The sequence below is a fragment of the Sinohyriopsis cumingii genome, chromosome 17 (assembly GCF_028554795.1).
Source record: "Sinohyriopsis cumingii isolate HCF-2022 chromosome 17, ASM2855479v2, whole genome shotgun sequence".
NCBI lineage: Eukaryota > Metazoa > Mollusca > Bivalvia > Unionida > Unionidae > Sinohyriopsis > Sinohyriopsis cumingii.
In genome coordinates, this window is record NC_142977.1 from 38,240,768 (window position 1) to 38,262,619 (window position 21,852).

Below are 21,852 nucleotides of genomic sequence, written 5' to 3' on the forward strand. Positions count from 1 at the left end.
GCGATCCCATGGAAATTGTGTCCGTCTTATTGCAAAATACATCAACATTTAATTTAACCGTGCAGATCGCTAGAACAAACCTCTGATAATACACATTTTGAAAAGTGTTGTGTGACACGGATCGCCATTGTCGTTTGGTGTCTGCTTTCTTCTTCGAAAAGAGATCGTTTCGTCTTGACTATAAAAAGTTTTACGCACTACTTGAACTCATACATTTACGTTGTAGGTGTAAGCCGTCGTTCTCAGTTTTCTGGAAGTTCGTTTTTGCGTTTCTCAGATCTGATACTATTTTTTATGGACCGAACGAAATTTCTTTTGGCGTGAATCAGGACTCGTGGTTTTGTGGCATAATTGGAGAGCATTGATTAAAGCCCAGTTATGTCGTCTTCGAAATCGCTGACACGGATTTGAACTAACACTTCAGGTTTTGTGTGAGGCGATACGGTACATCATTGCCTTTTACTTCCTCAATGAAATCGTTTCATCTTATTGCAAAATTACATTTGACTAGGTTTCATACTGCAGCAGGTCCCTGTATATAAGGAGAGTGTCTTAGCGCCAGAGTATTCATTCCACTCTCAAACGATCAAGAAGATGGAAGAGTCAGCACAGATCGACCTGCTGGTCAAATATTTGCTAAAAGTCATACGAAAGCATAATTCACATGCGAAAGTGGCAACAAAACTTACTCTTTTGGTCGTTGATTTGATGAGAGTCATACGAAAGTGTGTAAGTGCTAATGAAGTTTGCTATATCTGCAAAGGTAAATGGGTATTTGTCTCCAGAATACCTGCTTCGTCTAAGAAAGAGAGACAAAAGTCAAGATACCTAATATCGTTGTCAGGAGAAAGGACACTGGAATTCAGAGTGCCCTACGAGAAAAGAGAAGAAACAAAAACAAGACGAAACAGAGAAGAGGGATGCAGAATAAGAAGAAATTGAAGATGATGAAGAACTTGTGCCAGTAAAGACATGGAAATGGAAAAATTGACAATGTGAGCCGATGCGTTGGCCCTGATGTGAAATTTCATACTACCTTCTAAAAGAGAATAGACCAGAAAGAAAACGTAAGTGTCTCTTGGTCTTGACATTGTATATTAAGGATGGCGTGTTTTGTTTTTACTCACACTTTATGAAATTGTGCTCTTTCACCTCTCTCTATCCCTCTGGATCATGTTTTAGTTAGAATTGAAATGGAAGGATGTTTTCCTTCACGCACGCTCTTTAGGCATGCAAGTCGGTAAACAATAGTCAGTCTATTCATCCATCATTTTGTGTCTTGATGTTTCCTAAATCACACACTGATGCCATAAAATAACGGGTTAAATGGGTTTTGTAGTGTTGGGAGTGGGGGTGGGGTGGGGTGGGGTGGGGTGTAGGTGTTTGGCAGAGTTGGTCATTGCAGGTGAGGGCTTAGGTGCTTTCAAAAACTTTTTCTCCTTCACTCTGTGTTGATAGTATATTTGGGGTTTGTATGCGTTCGCGTACGTTTCTGTGGATAGTTTATTTGGGGTTTGTTTTTTCCTCTTCCTTGTGTGTGTGTGTGTGTGTGTGTGTGTGTGTGTGTTCGCGTACGTTGTGTAGATCGTATATTTGGTTGTTTTTTTTCTTCTTCCTCCCGAGTGTGGATAGCATATTTGGGGTTTGTATGCGTTAGCGACGTTGTGTGGATAGTATATTTGGGGATTGTATGCGTTCTCGTACGTTTGTGTGGATAGTTTATTTGGGGTTTGTATCATCTCCCTTCTGTGTTGATAGTATATTTGGGGTTTGTATGCGTTCGCGTACGTTTGTGTGGATAGTTTATTTGGGGTTTGTATTATCTCCCTTCTGTGTTGATAGTATATTTGGGGTTTGTTTTTTCCTCTTCCCTCTGTGTGTGTATGTGTGTATGTGTGTGTGTGTGTGCGTATGTCTGCGCGCGTACGTTGTGTGTGTGTGTGGGTGTGTGTGTATTGGTCTCTGTTTGTCCCTATAAAACTCACTTTATCCCTATCAGATACACTCTACCTACCTACCTGCAGTAGCGTGTATTCAGGTCAGCCACTTGTAACACTGTTGACATTTATCCCCTAGTGTTCAGTACAGTGACGTCACTGACGCTGGAAATTTCGAGACTATAAATATGGACTTGGGGATTTCCACAGGTTGTAGCTATACATATATACTAGAGTTCATAAACAGGAACTTCACTCAAGCTGAGGCTATAAAAAGATAGTGGGATTTTCCAAAGGAATAGCCCACAAGTTGTAGTATAAATAGATAGTGAGATTTCATAGGAATTGTAGCGGATTATAGCTATAAATAGATACATGGGTGTTTATCGACGATCGTCACACAAGTTGATTTTGTAAGTAGTTACTAATTTTATCTATTTTATAGTGTGTGTGTGTGTGTTTGTGTGTGTGTGAGTATGTCTGCTCGCGTACGTTGTGTTTGTGTGTGTGTGTGTGTGAGTATGTCTGCGCGCGTACGTTGTATGTGTGTGTGTGTTTGTGTTTGTGTGTGCGTGTGTGAGTATGTCTGCGCGCTTACGTTGTGTGTGTGTGTCTGCGCACGTACGTTGTGTGTGTGTGTGTTTGTGTGTTTGTGTGTGTGTGTGTCTATTGGTCTCTGTTTGTCTGTAGAAAACTCCCTTTATCCCTATCAAATACATTCTACCTACCTACCTACAGTAGCGCGTATTCAGGTCAGCCACTTGCAACACTGTTGACACTTATCCCCTAGTGTTCAGTACAGTGACGTCACTGACGCTGGAAATTTTAAGACTATAAATATGGACTTGGGGATTTCCACAGGTTGTAGCTATACATATGTACTAGAGTTCATAAACAGGAACGTCACTCAAGCTGAGGCTATAAAAAGATAATGGGATTTTCCAAAGGAATAACCCATAAGTTGGAGCTATAAATAGATAGTGGAATTTCATAGGAATTTTAGCTGATTATAGCTATAAATAGATACATGGGTGTTTATCCTTGATCGTCACACAAGTTGATATTGTAAGTAGTTACTAATTTTATCCATTTTATTCTAAACCGTTGTAACTTAATTTTCGGGGATATGTTTATTTTCCTTTAAATTCTGGGACAATTTCGTCATTTTAGCGTTACTTTTAGTCACATCCATTTTGTCGTTGAGCATTTCCTTGATTATAGCTATTTATAGCATCATTACAATTATGCAAATTTTTGAACACCCCAGCAAGATTTCAGGTCTTGGTAATGCTTTATATATAAATCTCACGCTTGTACTAGTGTATGTATGTCTCTGTCTCTGTTGTGTTTGACCCTCTACCATCATTGTCCCTAGACAATCCCACCATGTTCAATTCCCCTTGACGCTATACAGACCCACCATGTTCAATTTCCATATGTTAAATTCCCCTAGTCCCTAGACAGACCCACACTCTATTCCCATGTTCAATTCCCCTTGTCCCTAGAGTGACCCAGCAATTTTTCCCATGTTCAATTTCCCTTGACGCTATACAGTCCCACCCTGTTTAAATTCCTTTGACGCTATACAGTCCCCTATTCCCATGTTCAATTCCTCTTGAGGCTCAACAGTCCCACGATTTTTCTCCATGTTAATTTCCCTTGAGGCTATATCGTCCCACGATTTTTCTCCATGTTAATTTCCCTTGAGGCTATACGTTCCGACGATTTTTCTCCATATTAAATTTCCATTGAGGCTATACGTTCCCAGGGGTGTCTGTAATGTTAATTCCCATTGAGGCTACGGTATCCCACATTACTACTATTGTACATTTAAAGAAATTTCAACACAGACGAGTGTCTACTTTTTCTCTATCCATCCCGTTTTTCCATCCATCCAATGTAGAATTATCTGGTATGCACATAAGAAATTTCACGACAAGCTTGCAAGTGATCAAATAAAATAATAATTTTTAGTTATTTTGCAATTTGTTTTCTTCAAAATTCTGCCTTGAAACATCTTCCAGGGCCATATTATTTGCTTTTCAGTGCTATTTGGAGACACTGTTTTTTTTCCATTTCAAAACTTTGTTAATTTTCCCATTCCATACTCTAAATGCAATATCTATTTCCTCCTTTTTAAAATCGCGACACTGTACGAGTATAAACTTTTTGTGCTTCTTCATGTATAACTACCAACATATACACATAATTTCTTCTGTTTGAGTTGGCATTTAAATGTTCTATCACGCTTGGACTATCTTGTCTCTATACCATGGTAGTAACACATACTGATCAATTGATGTCCATTGAGACATCAGTGTTGGTCAACACAGAATGCCTGTCATTACCGGTGACATTTTTATAGAGTTTTTGTAATTGTTTCATGGTAAGATTTGCTCATGGCATACTAACTTTTATTTGATTGTACTCTTGCTCATTGATACTTTACAGAGACCCAATGTAAATAGTCGTATCGTTCAGTTCTACTTGGGCTTTCAACCTATCACTTCTAGTAAGAAATAAAAATGATAGGAAATACACAATGTCCAGAAAGACCTGTGGAATAATTAAACACTACTTCCAACATAAAAGTGAAGATAACCGTTACGTATGTCAAGAAAAAGGGTGTTGGGTCCCAGAAAGTCCAAACCATCAAAGAAAAGGAACCTGTTATCAGAAGAATGAATAAACCTGAGTACAAGGTAAAAGCCAAATAAATGTTTAGTGTGCCACCAGCAAGGATTTTGGCCTTCATAATGTCCAAAATGTCACAGGAAAAATGAAAGAAGAAAAAAGGGATGTTTCAAAAGAATAAAAGCAGAACCCTATCCCTCTCAGAAATTCAAAGCACGATAATATCAAGAATTATTTGACTTCTTGTGAAATGACTGAAATTTCATTGTGATTACAGTGTCACAACAATATACATACTGTATGTGAAAATGAAAAATGTCTTGTTAATCTTCCTAAAAGACTAGTTACATTCTGTATTTTCTTTAAAATATTTTTGTTAAAACCTTTGATCAATTAAAATTTTGTAACTTTGCAAAATATCCCTAAAACTGTTTCTGTTTTCAAAAATTTAGTAATTTTGTATTAATTCTTCAATTTTGATTTTTTTTAACATTATTCATTTTTGTTACAAATTTTGATTTTGATTTTTTTAGAACTTACTTTAGAATTTGGTAAAATTAGGGTAGAACGTTTCACTTTTTTAAAAATGTCACAGCTTTCTTGCAGCAGAGCACAAATCCCGCCTACATCTCTACCTACTTGGTGGATCAGTTTACAGAAAACGTCAGGTGGGAAATAATTACCTAGCATTACCTGTGGAGACTGTGAGTCTACGAGGATGAATGCCTGGAAACGGCATTACCTCCAGACACACAGTTCCTACTCAGCTCCCTGGTATCCAGTGTTATTTGCCAAAGATAAATTCTTCATTGTTAACGTAAAGACGTTTGAGTCCATGTTATTGATAATAATGACAGTCATCATTCAAGAACCCATTGATTTGATCTCAACTTTTAAAACTACAAAATGGTGGAATGTATTGATTCAGGTGTATTCGTATTAACCTCTTCACTTCAACAGAATCAATATCGCACACATTATTATAAGGACTGCCTTTTCCACCCAATTCAAAAATGTAAAAATACAAGATTCATAAATAGTAACATTTTCATTGATTTTGAAACTTAAAATATTGTACATCAAAGAGAAGCACTATCTAAGCCCCATTATTCGTTCTTTCTTAGTGATGGATTGAGATGGGCTTAATGAAAAATAAACATGATTGAAAAAGATCGTTCCTTGGTTATTATTGTATTAGTCACTTTTGTAATTCCTTAATGTTCTTTTCTTGTCTCTTTTGATATTTTCTTGTGTCATTTTTATGTATTAAGCCAATGACTATTTTCAATTTACATTAGAGTAAAACGTCCTGATTTTGTTGTATTTTGCACTCTCGGTATGATGGCAACCAGGTGTGATATATGCGCGTCACTGTATTAACACACTCATCTTTCATCTATATAAGCTCATTACAAGCGTCATTTTTAATTTCACCCACTCAGGTGAACTTTCCGTGTTAGATCTATGGGCACTCTATGGGCTCTATATCGTCAGGTTCATGAAGATGCGTGTTGGATTTCCATTAAGTGTGTTTGATAGCTATAGTGACCCACCATGTCAAATTCATGTTAGACCCCATACCGTCTCATGTATTTCTTAAACTGGCAGACAATATTAAATTCCCATAAGGCCCCAGAGTGACCTATGGACCTTTTTAACATTAAATTCTAGTTTTAACCAGTGTGACCCAAATTGTTAAACCTGTGGAAGTTGTTAACGTGAAGTCCCCCATTTACCCAAAGTGACCCACAATATTAAAGCTATGGATATCTTAAAGTTCAATTCTCATTAAGCTCAGATTTTCCCACAATCGTAATCCTATGTACGTTTTCAACACTAAACTCCCCTTGTGCCCAGACTTTGAGAGAGAGAGAGTGAGACTCCACCTTAAATTCCTCTTGCGGCCATAGTGGTCCATTGTTAATCATATGAACCCTTTTTAACATTAAATTCCCCTCGTGGCTGTAGGGTCATGTTTTAAAACGACTGGTTAATATTAAAGTCCCTGAGTATTATTTTTGTCGCTCGAGTCCCTTCCCATTACAAGGACACGTACTACACGAAGTTTTAAGTGGCCTAGTCAGGTTGCGAGTTCGATGTGGTACCAATTATGGTCCAGGATCTAGTATGATTTGTTGCAAAGAATATGCTGACATTGACTGCTACTCTTCAGCAAAACTGAAGCAAAGAACGGTTTCAAAATGCGTGTCTGTGTACATCAAAAAGAACTGAGATGAACTTAAAAGGGTGAGTGAATGAACATATATAGCGAATAGGAATTGACAGCTAACGTCACTTCAGTCACCCAATTCTCTTTCACTTAAACAAGTCAGTTAACACTATTTTTATGCATAAGCACACATATGATTGAAAACTGTGAGGGTTTTCTGTTTACTTCCATTGCCAAAACGCATGTCCCTAGCAACTTAAATCCGTGGATTTGGGAAGGGGTCATGCTGTTTCCACAGACGGATCGTTGTTTATGTATTTAAATACGTAGTTTATAGCAACTACAAGATCCACAAAATTTTGTGCCTCAGAAAAACAGCTTATTCATCAAAATCCTTTTTATATTTGGGATTTATTCTTCTGTAGCAAAAGAGTGTACATCTATTCATACAATTAACAATTTACACATTTATCAACCTAATGAGATCTACTTTTGCAGTAACAAACGAAATAGTTCAAAATTAGACGTGATTTATTGTCTTGTAAGTACATACATGACAGTCCAGTTTGGTATTATACTGGCAAATTGATTTTATTACTGCACCCGTTTTCGAAGCTCTAGCACAGCTCCGCATAGTTTCTCATAGTCCTGCATACAGTTGTACACTTGTGCTGAGATACGGATGTACAGTTCTCCCTGTATACATACCGTCATTGTCTGTATGCCGTACAGTTCGTACAGGTCTTTCATCAAGTGTTTCTCGTCATCCTGAAGTACAGAACATAAACAATAGCATTTATCATTTAAGGTGGAAATTAGTTGTTACAAATACATTTCTAGTTACTCTCGCAAGTTCTCTGACTACCTTTCTCTCTCCACACGCACACAAACACAAACACACACACACACACACATACACATTCAAACCTGTCTATAGCGGACATCCATGGTACAGGCCCCATTGGCCTATATATACAGGTTCATCTCTCAAACTTCATTCATTACGAATGCATGTACTATGCACTGAATGGCATTATCATTTTTAGTGGCAGTAGTATCATTATTATTTTGCATGTATTATTAGTATTATCATTAGTACTATGCTATCAAGATACAACTTTTTGGTGCAGCTATCTGACAAAAACATAAAATAACCAAATAATAAAATAAAAAGTCTCACACAAGTTTTTTGGATCCTCACCCTAAACCATCATGCACATTACATCATCACTGACTGGCCTATAATTGTCACGTGTGTGGAAGTTTTGATCAGTTTCTATAGCAGTTCCTTTAATTTGCACCCACACTTTACCTGTCACTGGGAAACACAGGACTGACTCTTTCTTAGGCGAGTTAGTGTAAATTTTAGACATAAAACAGGTGTTCACACTTAAAACGACTGATGGACTAAATAGTTGCTCAATGTCACCTAGATCAAAAGACAGAATGAGACGACCCAAAAGGTATTAAAAAACGCTTCAATTATACATATGTATAGGCGCAAAGGGAACCATCAGGCCTGTGACAACCAACGAGGTATATCGTTGCTCTCCATCGCAGTAAAGATACTTGCCAGGATTCTCCACAACCGTCTTACATCACACCTTGACCATGGACACCTAGCAGAGAGCCAGTATGGATTCCAAATGGAGTACGGAACCATCGACATGATGTTCACTGCTAGTTGCAAGAGAAGTGCCAGGAATAGGATGCTAACATTTTCCACCTAGGTCGACCTGATCAAGGCCTTCGACACTATTAGTAGAGATGGCCTGTGGAAGATCAGTGCCATGTAAGTATGCCCAAGGAAATTTATCACCATGTGCAGCAATTCCACGACAGCATGGAAGCTAGAGTCCGGAACAATGGTAAGACGTCTGAGTCCTCTCCTGACTCGAACGAATAGAAGCAATGCTGTGTGCTGGCGCCAACACTTTTAAGTCTCATGTTCTCCGCCATGCACACTGATGCGATGGGAGAATCAGCATCAGATACCTAACTGATGACAAACTGTTCAACCTCAGGAGACTTGAAGCAAAAACGAAGGTCATGACAGACATCGTCAGAGACTTACTACTTGCTGATGACTGTGCCCTTAACGCTGCCTCTGAAGATGACATGCAACGTGCGTCGACAAGTTATATCATGCTTGCACAAATTTTGGCCCTACGATCTGAACAAAGAAGATTGAAGTAATGTATCAGCCAGCAGTAGTTAAGTGGGATACCCTAGGGACAATGGGACTTAGCATTAAAAAGACCCCTGGGACACTCTAGGGACAATGGAAATTTAAAATGGAGAAAAATCGTGGGTCACTCTAGGGACAATGGGAATTTAACATAGAGTTTGGGTCTGTCTAGGGACAAGGGAAATTAACATGGGAATAGAGTTTGGGTTTGTCTAGGGACAAGGGGAATTGAATATGGGATTTTTTTTTTTAAAAAAAAAAGTTTTTTTTAAAATTTAAATTTAAATTTAAATTTAGAAAAGGGGTAGGCAATGGAAAGGCTATCTCTTTTCGAGAAATATGGCTGGCCCTGAAAAGGGCCTTTGGGTTTATGTTAATATTAATATTAACATAGATGGCATCTGTCACATCTTCTTCTTCTTCTTAAACTCCTTCTAACTACCGGTCCATACACAAGTACCCTCTTGAGACATCCTTGTCTTTCTATGTAAACTCTCCTCATCCATTGACTAGTATCTGTCCTATCAACAACAGTCCACTTGGACCTGACATACATGAGCATGTCCGTCCTAAACATCATGGAAGACACAAGGGTGGATGACTCAACTGTGGTCCACATCTTGAAGCGACGAGAATAGGTGAATCAATGCAGTGAACTGTGCTTATTTATAGGTACAGGAAGGATTGAAACGGATTGAATTCATTCACCAATCCGAACACGCGTTACAAAATTCAGTCAGCTCGCATCCAATCCGAAGAGAGCAGTCTGTGACGTCACGTGGTCTATATAGATTCGTTAGCCGTTGTGTGCAGTCAATCTATGCGACAGTGATTCAACATGAAGGAAACTCAGAAAACGATCCATTGGGGTGCACCAGCAGGGGAGACTGCCCAAGGGAACCCGGACTTTCAGAAGAGGTACACTGGGATTTTGTGGATTTTCTTACCTCGCAAGAATTTGTTCCAGAACCTTCGTTACCTTCTTCATTACCGCAAGTGGAGAATTTTAGACAGAGACAGAAAGAAGAATTGGAGAAATTTATGCAACGACAAAAGGAAGCGGAACAAGCTTTTCTCCTACAGCAACAGCAACAGCAACAAGAAGAGGTAAGAAAAAAACAACAGCAACAACAGCAAGAAGAAGTAGCAGCAAAGAAACAAGAGGGTGAAAATCAAACGGCTACGGTACTGTTGGACATTTTAGCGGAGTTAAGAAGTCTGAAACAAATGTATCAGACTTCTTTATCACGACCGAAGAGAATACGACCTTCCCGAGCTAAACACGCCAACCCTGTGACTAAGCCTGTCGTACCACCCTTAGTGATTTCAACCCAATCATCAGAAGTAGGCCTTGGCCGTGGCAAAGGCTTAAGGCAGTTAAAGTTGATTGGTTAAACTCACCCCTACACCAAAATAAAAAGGCCCTTTTCAGGGCCACCCACATTTCTCGAAAAGAAATACAATTTCAATTTGCCAATAACTCAAAAATAAACCCCACCCATTTTACCCTTATAGTACGTGTCTGTGTATGAGTGGGTGAGTGTAGCTTCTTATTTTAAAATCAAAACTCAAAGACACTTACCTTATATCATTCATGTATTCTTTTATCCATTTTTTTACAATCCAATTCACAATTCACCACAGAACACTTTAATTAAAAGTTCATTGACTTCTTCTTTCTCCTTGTTTAGTCTCTCTGTTTTTTGAATTTCTTCACCGTTTTTACCTCATTTTCTTCCCTTCTTCTTTTCTTCTCCTGTTTCTTTTTCTTCACCTGTCTTCTTTCTTCCTCTTCTTCCTCTGAAGAATCCCTCTCTTCTTCCGAAGAATCCCTCTCTTCTTCTGAAGAATCCTTCTTTTCTTCTGACTCCTCTTGTTTCTTTTTTGGGCAATCTGGAGACCAATGTCCTTTTTCTTTACAATAATAACAGGTATCTTGACTTTTGTCTCTTTTAGTCCCTGTTTTTGTTCTTTTTTGACGGTCTGGACACTCTGAAGACCAATGCCCTTTCTTCTGACAGATATAGCAAGTATCTTGACTTTTATCTCGAAAGGAAGGAGAGTAGTCCGTCGGCTGGTCTGAAGAGAATTTTCTAATGACCCCTCGCAAAGCTCTGACGAAACGTTCCATCTGGGTAGTCTCTTCCATCGTTGTGCTCGGCTTGAGAGTGAAATGAATAGTGAAAGGACAAGACACACACCCTTTTTATATACGCTGGTTTGCCAAGACTATAAATTAGTCTGTGGTGTTTAAACTTGAGTCATTTGACGTTTTGCACTCAAGATGAAACGATCCCATTCATTCGAGAAGAAAGAAGAAGAAGAAAGTAAGAGGCAGAAACGTGATCTATCGCCTCGTACCAGGGCTGAAATCTTGGCACAAATTCATGCCAGTGATTTTGAAGAGGACATGAGTGAACCAGAATCCGAACCCTCTAAACCAAGTTCACCACCCTTAGTCAACCCTGAAAAGTACTATTCCATTCGAGAGACGGAAAAGCGCTCCTCTAGAAAGTTTAGAACCACGGCTTACACCTACACGGTGAAGTTTAAAGATTTCAAGGCCGACGTACCCTTGGAGAAAGCAGAAGGATTTATCACCGAGATGTGGGATTCTTTGCTCACCTCACTCAAGCGACAATGTCAACCCAAAGAAGACGATCGCTTGACACTATCCATAGATCACGACGGTTTGAAATCCCCTGTTTGGATCGAGTTTAGCAGACCCGCAGAACTAACCCCTTCCAAAGTCATGGACAAGATTCAACACGTACAACAATCTAATGACCAGTTTGACATCACCGATGGTAAAGCCACACTGAAAATGGCTCACGTCTCTCTTCCTCAAGGGACAGGACGCAAAAAGATGTTATTGGTGGACGACCTTCGCAACACCAAAATAAGTCTCGTCCGAATTAACAACCCTCAAGACCAGATGTGCTTAGCCCGTGCCATCGTGGTGGGACGAACCTATGCCAACAAGAACGACACGGTAGAATGGAAAAGAACCTGGGAGAACATTCGAAAATCGAACCGAACCAAACAACGAAACGAAGCAGAACTCCTGTTGCAACAAGCCGGACTGTCCAAAGACACACCCTGTGGCATTCCTGAGATGCAAAAATTGCAAGATGCCCTAGCTCCACGCTACACCTTGAAAGTGCACCCTCAAGAAATGCGCGGGTCTCTGTTGTTTCGAGGCCAAGACTTTAAGGACGGAAAATACATTCATGTCTATCATCACGATGACCATTTCGATACCATTACCAGTATCACTGGATTCCTGGGATACGGTTATTATTGTGAGAAATGTGATTATGGTAATAACAATCGAGAGCAACACAAGCATTGTGGATTGAAATGCCCAGGATGTTTGGCCTCTCCACCCTGTCTGAGCGAAGAACCAGTGCCTTGTTCAACTTGTCTGCGTACGTTTGTCAGCCCTGCCTGTTACCAGCAACATCTGAAGACGCAAGGTTCACAGCAGAAATGTGCTTGTCAACTCTTGAGATTGTGCCCAACCTGTGGACAAGGCATACTTACCAACAATGCCAAGGCACACGTATGTCGAGGAAAGAAAAAATGTCACATTTGTCACCACATCGTGGACTTGGAACACGAATGCTACGTGCAAAAATACCAACCCCCACCAGAGAAAGAGGACGGTCACAAGAAGAAAGGCAATTTCATCTTTTTCGATTTCGAATGCATGCAAGAGACTGGCATTCACATCCCTAATTTCTGCGTGGCTCATCGAGCGTGCGAGAAGTGCATTCAAGAACCTATCTTCAGTCATTGCCCTCACTGCAGCAAGATTCCTGGAGGGCGTGAAAAAATCTTTCGGGGACCAAACACGTTAGCCGATTTTGCCCAATGGGTCTTAGACCCCATCGACAAGACGTGGAGCCAAGAGGACATCGAACGTTACGGAGATTGTCATCGTCATGCCACGGTGATGGCTCACAATTTCTCCGGATACGATGGACAGTTTCTTTTGAGGTACTATACGGAACATGGCACCGAACGTCCTAAAGTGATTTTGAACGGAGCCAAAATCATTTTCATGCAAGTGGGACAAGTACAGTTTAAAGATTCGATGAGTTACTTGGCCATGCCTTTGAGCCGAATGCCTAAAACGTTTGGAATGACAGAAATGGCTAAAGGGTACTTTCCACACTTTTTCAATACGGAAGCCAATCAACATGCCGTTCTACCCCATTTGCCTGAGGCTCACTATTACGACCCCGACAACATGCGTACCGAACAACGAGAAGCTTTCTACGCTTGGTACCAAGCTCACGCCTCGGACCCTTTCGACTTTCAGGAAGAAATGTTAAAGTATTGTCGTTCCGACGTGGACATTTTACGGCGTTGCTGTGGAAAATTTCGAGAACTGTTCATGGAACACGGAGGGGTCGATCCTTTGAAAGAAGCTTGCACCATTGCCAAAGCGTGTTCCTTAGTGTACCGCCAACGATTCATGCCTGAAAACACCGTGGCTGTCATCAGTCCTCAAACGACCCACTATGTCAAGCGTCAATACTCGGTCAAAGCCCTACGTTGGTTACATTACTTGTGCGACAAGGAAGACAAATGGATTCAGCATGCCCGCAACGGAGGAGGCGAAAAGACCATCGGAACGTATTCGGTCGATGGCTGGGACTTAGAAAACCCCAAGATCGTGTACGAGTTTAACGGTTGCTTATTTCACGGATGTCCCGTCTGTTACCCTGACCGTGGCACTAAAAATCAGTTTTTGCAACGAACCATGGAAGACTTGTACCAGGACACTTGTCAGCGACGCCTAAAGTTAGAACAGCAAGGATACCAAGTGGTGGAAATGTGGGAACACGAGTACGATCACCGTTTGAAAACCGATCCCGAGTTTAAACGCCTCGTGGAAAGTTACCAGTTCATGGACCCGCTGAACCCGAGGGATAGTTTGTACGGAGGAAGGACCAATGCCACCTGTTTGCTGTACCAAGCCGACGAAGAGAAAGGAGAAGAAATCAAATACTTGGACGTGTGTTCGCTGTATCCCTACGTGTGCAAATATTGTCGCTTTCCTGTAGGGCACCCGCAATTGTTCACGGAACACATCGACCTGAAAAACATTCGACAATACGAAGGCTTGATCAAGTGTAAAGTTTTGCCTCCCACGAACCTATACCATCCCGTCTTACCTCACCATTGTCAAGGCAAACTGATGTTTCCATTGTGCCGTACTTGTGCCGAAACGTGCAACCAGGACCAACCTTGCCATCACAGCCAGGAAGAACGTGCCTTGACGGGAACCTGGGTCAGCGTGGAATTGTTCAAAGCTCTGGACATGGGATACCAACTGTTAGAAGTGTACGAAATTTTCCACTTTCCCAAGACACAACAGTACCACAAGGGTGACCCTACTCAGAAAGGCATTTTCGCCGACTACGTGGATGCCTTTTTGAAACTGAAACAAGAAGCCAGCGGCTATCCTTCCTGGTGTCACACTCCCGAAGACCAAATACAATTCAAAGAGAAATACTACGCACAAGAAGGCATCTCTTTAGACCACATCGAAAAAAACGAAGGCAGGCGATCGTTTGCCAAAGTGATGTCAAATTGCTTGTGGGGTAAAATGGCACAACGACCGTGTTTACCCAAGACGGAATATTTGACAGAACCTTCCCGCTACTTCCAGATGATTCACGACAAAACCAAATACATGAAACACGTGGACGTCGTTCGAGAGGATTTGATCTTGGTCAATTACGAAGAAGATCTGGACTTTGTACAAGACGACCCTTTTGGAAATGTCATCATTGCGGCTTACGTGACAGCTCATGCTCGCTTAAAATTGTACGAAGCTTTAGAACTGTTAGAAGAACGCGTCCTGTACTTTGACACGGACAGTTGCATTTACATCCATCACCCGATTCAACAGCACCCTGACATCGAAGGAGACCGTTTAGGAGCCTGGACAGACGAGCATCCCGACGACAAGATTCTAAGTTTCGTCAGTGGTGGTCCCAAAAATTACGGCTACGAATACCGGGACAAACAAGGAGAAGTGCACACGACGTGCAAAGTGAAAGGACTTACTCTGAATCATCGTACCAGTCGAGTGGTCAACTTTGGGGTATTGAAAGAAGCCTTGCAATCGAGAGAGGATGGAAACTTTAAAGTGAGCACCTATCAACCGAACAAGATTGTACGTTTACCCACTCACCACATCGTCAGTCGACCCTTGGAAAAAGTCTATCAAATTGTATACCAGAAGCGAGTGCGACTTCCCAATCACTTCACCTTACCGTACGGTCACGTCGGTATTGGTCTGTATATGAAAAGGAACCCTAGGCAAGATCGATAGTTCATTGTTCATTGAAGTAACTTACCATGTCGTTGACGAAGAAGAAACCAGATTGGTTAGGAGTCAAATGTTGGACATCACCGAGACCAGGGTTTTGAGGCTTGGACACAAGAGGTGGCCCAGTATGCACGAGAGTTATTCAAGGAAAAAAGTTACTTTTCAACCTGTGTTAGTGACGGTGCCAGAAGAACCCGTCACCCAGGACAGGACTGTCGTGGACAGGCCTGAAAGACCCTTTCGGGAGGACACTTGTGTGACCTTACCCCTACTATAGAACTGGTTAGAACTTTACCCAAAACATGTGGTTGTTGTACAGACACTTGTTTTTTATTCCACGTTCATGGTTATCATGTGCCTTTTATTCTTGTACTTAAGCCTTTGGCTTTTATGCATTTTTGTCTTTCGTATTCATGTTTGAAACATTCAATAAACGTGTTCTGAAAAAGTATATAAACTCTTGTCTTGTTTGTTTTTTCGTGTCACAAGTGACATTTCTCACACCATGGCTACCTCTGCTGTCTCTGCTCCCTCTTCCTCTACTGTCAAAGTCATCGACGAACACTTAGATCGTGCCAGTTGGGAGGCTTTGTATCTTCGCCATCCCTTTAACATGCTCATTGCTGGACCTAGCGGTTCAGGCAAAACCGAATTCGTCAAACGTTTGATCGAACATAAACATCATTTGATCGATCGACCCCCTCAACGAATCGTGTGGTGTTACAAAGAGTGGCAATCGGCGTACAGCCTCTTGCGAGAAAGTCAAGGCGATTCCATCGTGTTTGTGGAAGGCATTCCTAAAGAAGACGACGGCATCGTCTCTGACTCCCGTCAAACCCATTTGGTCATTTTCGACGACATGTTAGGAGAAGACGAAGAAGAAATTAAACTGTGGTTCACGCGCAAAGGGCATCATCGTAATGCCAGTGTCGTTTACATCACCCAAAATTTGTTTCAACAAAGTAAAGCCCATCGCACCATCAGTCTCAATGCGCATTACGTGGTCTTGTTTAAAAGCCCTCGAGATAAATCGCAAGTGCAAGTCTTAGCCAAACAGTTAGGAACGCCTTGGCTGACTCAGGCGTACGACGATGCCACTCAAACGCCACACGCCTATTTACTCGTCGATTTGAAACCTAGGACTCCCGAGGATTTGCGATTTCGTACCCACTTGTTTCACCACTGGTGCCAAGACGGAGGGCCTGTCCTGTACACGTCTCCGTCCTCGACTTCATTTCACTCCCCATAAAAAAATCTATAAAAACCTCAGACCCTTTTTCGTCTGTCTCACTCTCAGTGCGAACATGACGTCACTTCAGTCGCATCTTCCCGTCAAATTGATTCGTGCCTTGTATGGCATCAGTCGAGAAAAAGATCCACAAACACGAGCTCGTGTCTTAGAAGCTAGTCTCAAAGAAGTCTTACGATGGTTCACGGTGACGGCACGTCAATTACTCCAAGGAATCATTCAGATTCCTCATCAAACCCAACGCTTTTTCGATCGAAACAAAGTCGCTTTGGTCCAACTGGCCGATCCCCGCATCGACACTCAAACCAAAAAACAAATCATTTTGAAACCTGGAGGGAGCGGTACTCTAGGAGGGGTCATCATTCGCTCACTCTTAAGATGGGATCCTAATGCCCCCAAAGTTATACCCAAGACAAAAGTCCAACGAAGCCCCAAGAAGAAAAAGACCAGGTCCCCAAGGAGAACTTCTCCAGTGGCAGGACCCTCCTCTGACCAGACACCACCCCGGAAAAAGAAAAGAAGCCCCCAGAAAAAGAAAAGTCCACAGAAAACTAGTCGCAAGAGAGGCACTTCGGCCAGGACGCAACCTTACACTCGCAAACCACGACCTGCCACGGCGGTGACTGCGTCTCCGGCAGCTTCACGTTTGTCCACTTCTCCGTTAATGACACCCAGAACTGAAGAGTACTTGGAGACGTTGATCACACCAAGAACTTCTCCGTTGATGACCCCCAAAAGAACTTCCCCAGTGGCAGGACCTTCCAATTTAGTGGCAGTGGCTGCTGCTCACAAAGTACCTTCTCCCAAAATCAAAGTTCAAGAAAGATCGGGCATGTTACAAAGTTTGCTGGATTTGTCCAAGCAAGAACTGGCTCGATTTAGTCCGTTACGTACCCCTGCACGACGTGTCATGCCTGTCCTCAAACTAATACGACGTAAAGACAATCAGTGGCGACGCATTCCAGTATAAAAAAGGCCTGTGACTAAGTCGGGTATCAGTGTTTTTTTTGGTGCTCCTGAAGACTCAAAGATGTCACCCTCCAGAAAACCCCAAGGAAAGAAAAGGAAAGGACTGCCACCACGTTTAGCCAAACATGGGGACATGTTATCTGTCCTGTCCAAAGCTTCTCCACCCCTACGAAAAAAACTCATTCAAACAGCCTCCAAAGAGGTTATCGATACCGTGTGCGAATGTTGTTTGAACGTTTTGAAAGGCACGATCCCTTTGTCCAAACACCAGAAACAATGCTTAGGCAAACATCGTCACGTTCTTCGCCAAATGGTTCAAAAGAAAATTCCCATTCGTCAAAAAAAGAAGATGTTAGTGCAACGTGGAGGTATTTTACCTCTCTTGTTAGGCCCCATACTGAAAGGAGTCTTGGGAACCATGTTGGGAGGACTGGTGGGAGCAAGATAAAAAGGCCTCGGAAGTTCCAAGATCTCAGAATCGACCCCTGACAACCCCATGGAAGGACGAAAACTAGCTTTAGTACCTTACAAACGATGGATGGAATACCATCGGTGGCAAGAACAACACACCCCGCATTTACCTCCCAATCCCCATTTGAGCGAGATGTCCCAGTTACAACACGAATTGCAGTCCTTGATGGATCGCCAAGATTTGTCCGAAACAGAAAAATCGCTAAAGTACGGTCAACTCTTGCAACGACTGCAACTCTTTCACCAGAAAGCTTTAGACGAAACAGCTCTACCCACTCTGAAAGATTTTAAGACCTTGATGAAAAGTTCAGCACCATCACCAGTACCAGTACCAGTACCACCAGTACCCGTGACCAAGACAGAAAAAGGAGAAGAAGAGGAAGGGTTTCAAACTCCACCAGAAAAAGTACGCAAGTTAACAACACCACCTACCTCCAGAATTGGATGGATTAAAAAGATGATGCCACCCCTTCTTCCTCACAAGAGAAAAAGAAAGATAAGACAGAAGTGAAGACAGAAGTGAAACAAGAACCGATATCCCCCGCTCAGACATCCTTCTCCTCTTCGACACCTATTGCTGGCCGCACACGCAAAGCATTGCAATCCAAGAAAATACCCCAAGAGAAAAAGAGTAGCCTCCTCCAAGAGTGGGTGTCTTATTAACACACCAACCAACACACCAAAAATGGAAAAAGTCTTAGCCAGCATTTACTACGATCCCTCGCATCCTGCAGGTTACGCAGGAGTTCAAAAATTGTATCGTGCTGCCAAAACGCGACTGAAAAGTCTCCGTTTACCTCAAGTGCAACGATGGTTACAAGAACAAGCTACCTACACTTTACACAAACCCATTCGACGCAAGTTTGCCAGAAGTCGCACCCGAGTGGAAGGCATCGATCATCAATGGCAAGCCGATTTAGCCGATGTCTCTTATTTGGCCAGCTACAATCGTGGCTACAAATATTTGTTTTGTATCATCGACGTCTTTTCCAAATTTGCCTGGGTCGTGCCCTTGACTTCCAAATCGAGCAGCGAGTTAGTGCGAGCCCTGCAACGGGTGTTGAAACAAAGCGGTCGTCATCCTCTTCGATGGCAAACGGACAAAGGCACCGAATTTCTGAACCAAGCTTTCCAAAAAGAATTAAAGAAACGTGACATTCATTTTTTTACCACCGAGAATCCCGAAACCAAAGCCAGCATCGTGGAACGTTTTCAACGCACTTTGAAAGAACGCATGTGGAAATATTTTACGCATCACCACACTCTGAAGTACATCGACATCTTACCGCACCTGGTGCAAGCGTACAACCAATCTTACCATCGAAGCATCGGACGTGCCCCGCAAGACGTGACTCCCGACAACGAAGTGTTGGTGTTTGAGCGTCTGTTTGGTACGTCCCCGACGAGGGCTGTCCCCGAGAAAAGTGGAATGTTGGCCGTAGGAGATTGGGTGCGCATTGGCAAAACCAAACGCACTTTCGACAAAGGTTACTTACCTAACTGGACGACCGAATTGTTTCGCGTCACTGGACGAGTGCATGGCCGTCATCCTGCCGTCTATAAATTGGAAGACATGAACGGAGAAGTGCTCAAAGGAACGTTTTATTTGCCCGAGTTACAACGTGTCACCAAAAAAGAAGACGACGTGTACGACATCGAAAGCATTCTCGAACGCAGAACCCGTAAAGTGGGCAAACGACGTGTCAAAGAAGTCAAAGTACGTTGGAAAGGATATCCACCCAGTTTCGGTTCTTGGATCGACGCTTCGCAAGTCATCGACTATAAAAAGAAGTGACCATCATGCCCTTTCACACAGCAGACGCAGCTACGTCGACCACTCCTCCTTCACCTAGTTCTTCTGTGCAAGATTTACAAAAACAACCCTTGTGGGTGTGGTGTGGAGAACGTGTGCCTAAAACGCAAATCTTCTTTTTCTGCCAAATCTTCGTGGTGTATTGTGTCATCGGGGCAGCCATCGCCAATTTGAGTTTGCAACAAGGAGACAAACAATTGTGGACCATTTTATTGAGCAGTTGCATCGGTTACCTGCTTCCCAATCCCTCCCTGAAATTCACCTCGAACGGGAACCCCGGGAACCTTGTGTCCAGTGCCAGTGCCAGTCACCACTTCAACCACAACCAGAACCCCATTTTAGACGGAGACACGCCTCTGACGTCCAGTAATATCCCCTCGGACAGCCACAGAACTCTGGAATTATGAGTCACCAAAACCAATTTTACTTAACTTTACCCAGTGACAGTTCCATGGAGGTGTTTCCCAAGAACACGTTGTGCTGTTACACGGCCAAATTACCTCAAGCCATCCAGTTAGATCACGAAGCCCATTGGGAAGTGGCTTTAGTAGAAATGATTCACCCGACCCAAGTCCTCAATGTCCTTCCCAATCAAAATTTTTCTGATGTGAAAGTTCATGACGAGCAAATGCAACAGTGGATGGATAGCAATGTCAAATATGACAAGAAAACCCGTGCACAAAATCAAAAGTACACCATCTATCACTTGTTCATTCCCCCAGGCTATTATTTTAGTGGTCAACATTTGGTCAGCACCATAACCTCCAGGTTTAATGTCGTGTTTCTGAAAGCTTTGGAGCATGTCAACAAAAGTGTCACCATGGAGTACCACAAAGCAGCTCGTCGCTTCTTGATGAAATTTGAACGAGGTAAAATCATGTCCATTTTATTTTGTCCTGAATTGTTTGACATGTTGGGCGGAGACATGGACATGAGAAAGACCATGATGAAGAAAAACGAATTACCCATCGTTTACGACAACGAGTCTTTTAGCAAGTTATTTCGTGCCCCGGTAGAACTGAACCAAGGACTGAATTTGATGTTTGTGTACTCCGATGTGGTGGAGTATAACGTGGTGGGACACACCTCCGTACCGTTACTGCGTGTCATTCCTTTCAAAGTAGATTCTGCCACGGGCGCTGACGAGGAAGGTGGAAACACTTACCACGTCCACCGCGAATTTGTACATCCTCACTATTTGCCTGTCAGTAAGTCGTATTTGGACACGGTCAACATTGCTATAAAAGGAGATCTGGGACAAAATATTCCATTCACCAAAGGAAAAGTCACGGTGAAACTCCATTTTCGAAAACGGTTCTCTCACGACTCGTAAGTAAGTCATGTATCCAGTGTACCGAGGGGCTGCTCGACAGCGAGGACACGGCTTAGGAGATAGGTTAAAATCGGCCTTTCGTTCGGTGGCCCCGGTGTTGAAACCGATGGTGACACGCGGATTGCACGCCTTGAAAGATGCGGCACTGACGCAAGGCAAAGAATTTCTCCAAAATGTCATCATCGACAAACAAAACCCTAAAGAAGCCTTCATGAGGGCAGGCAAAAATGTCTTGCTGCAAACGGGCAAAGACATTTCAGGCCAACGAGAAACACCTATAAATGCCCTGCACGCTACCGAGTCAGGCATTCAGCAAGGACAAGGCAGAAAGAGACGACGAAGAAAACACCCTTTCACCAGACTTCAAGCGAGAAAGGCCAAGAAAAGAAGAACCGTTCGAGACTTAGACATTTTCGATTATTGAGAAAAGAGACAAAAAAATGATGCACCGAGAATCTTGCGCTTGTTCCAAGACGGAACTGGACCTGTTTGCCATGCCCCCCACGATGATGACGATGCAAGAATCCCAGTGGGTGGAATTGTACCCCGTCTCCTCACTGACCGATTCCGCTCCCATCGAGTTTGAAATCAAAGGACAGCCCGAAGATTACATCGATCTGAATAGCAGTTACTTGTACCTGAAAGTCAAAATTCTAGATAAGACTGGAGGTGCTATAGACGATGAAGCAGTAGCTCCCGTCAACAATTTCATGCATTCCTTGTTCAGTGGAGTGGACTTGTA

General features: G+C 42.4%; 1 protein-coding gene across 2 annotated transcripts in view; it reads right to left on the reverse strand.

Annotated features, from left to right (window-relative positions):
• Positions 1 to 7,254: 7,254 nt before the first annotated feature.
• Positions 7,255 to 21,852, reverse strand: part of LOC149778451 (uncharacterized) — a 41,277-nt gene continuing 26,679 nt past the window's right edge. For both annotated transcript variants that reach the window (XM_089939290.1, XM_089939289.1), the window contains exon 10: positions 7,255 to 7,509. In XM_089939290.1, coding sequence (XP_089795416.1) covers positions 7,336 to 7,509 — 174 coding nt within the window. In that variant the 3' untranslated portion in view covers positions 7,255 to 7,335. The remainder of the gene's footprint in view (positions 7,510 to 21,852) is intronic.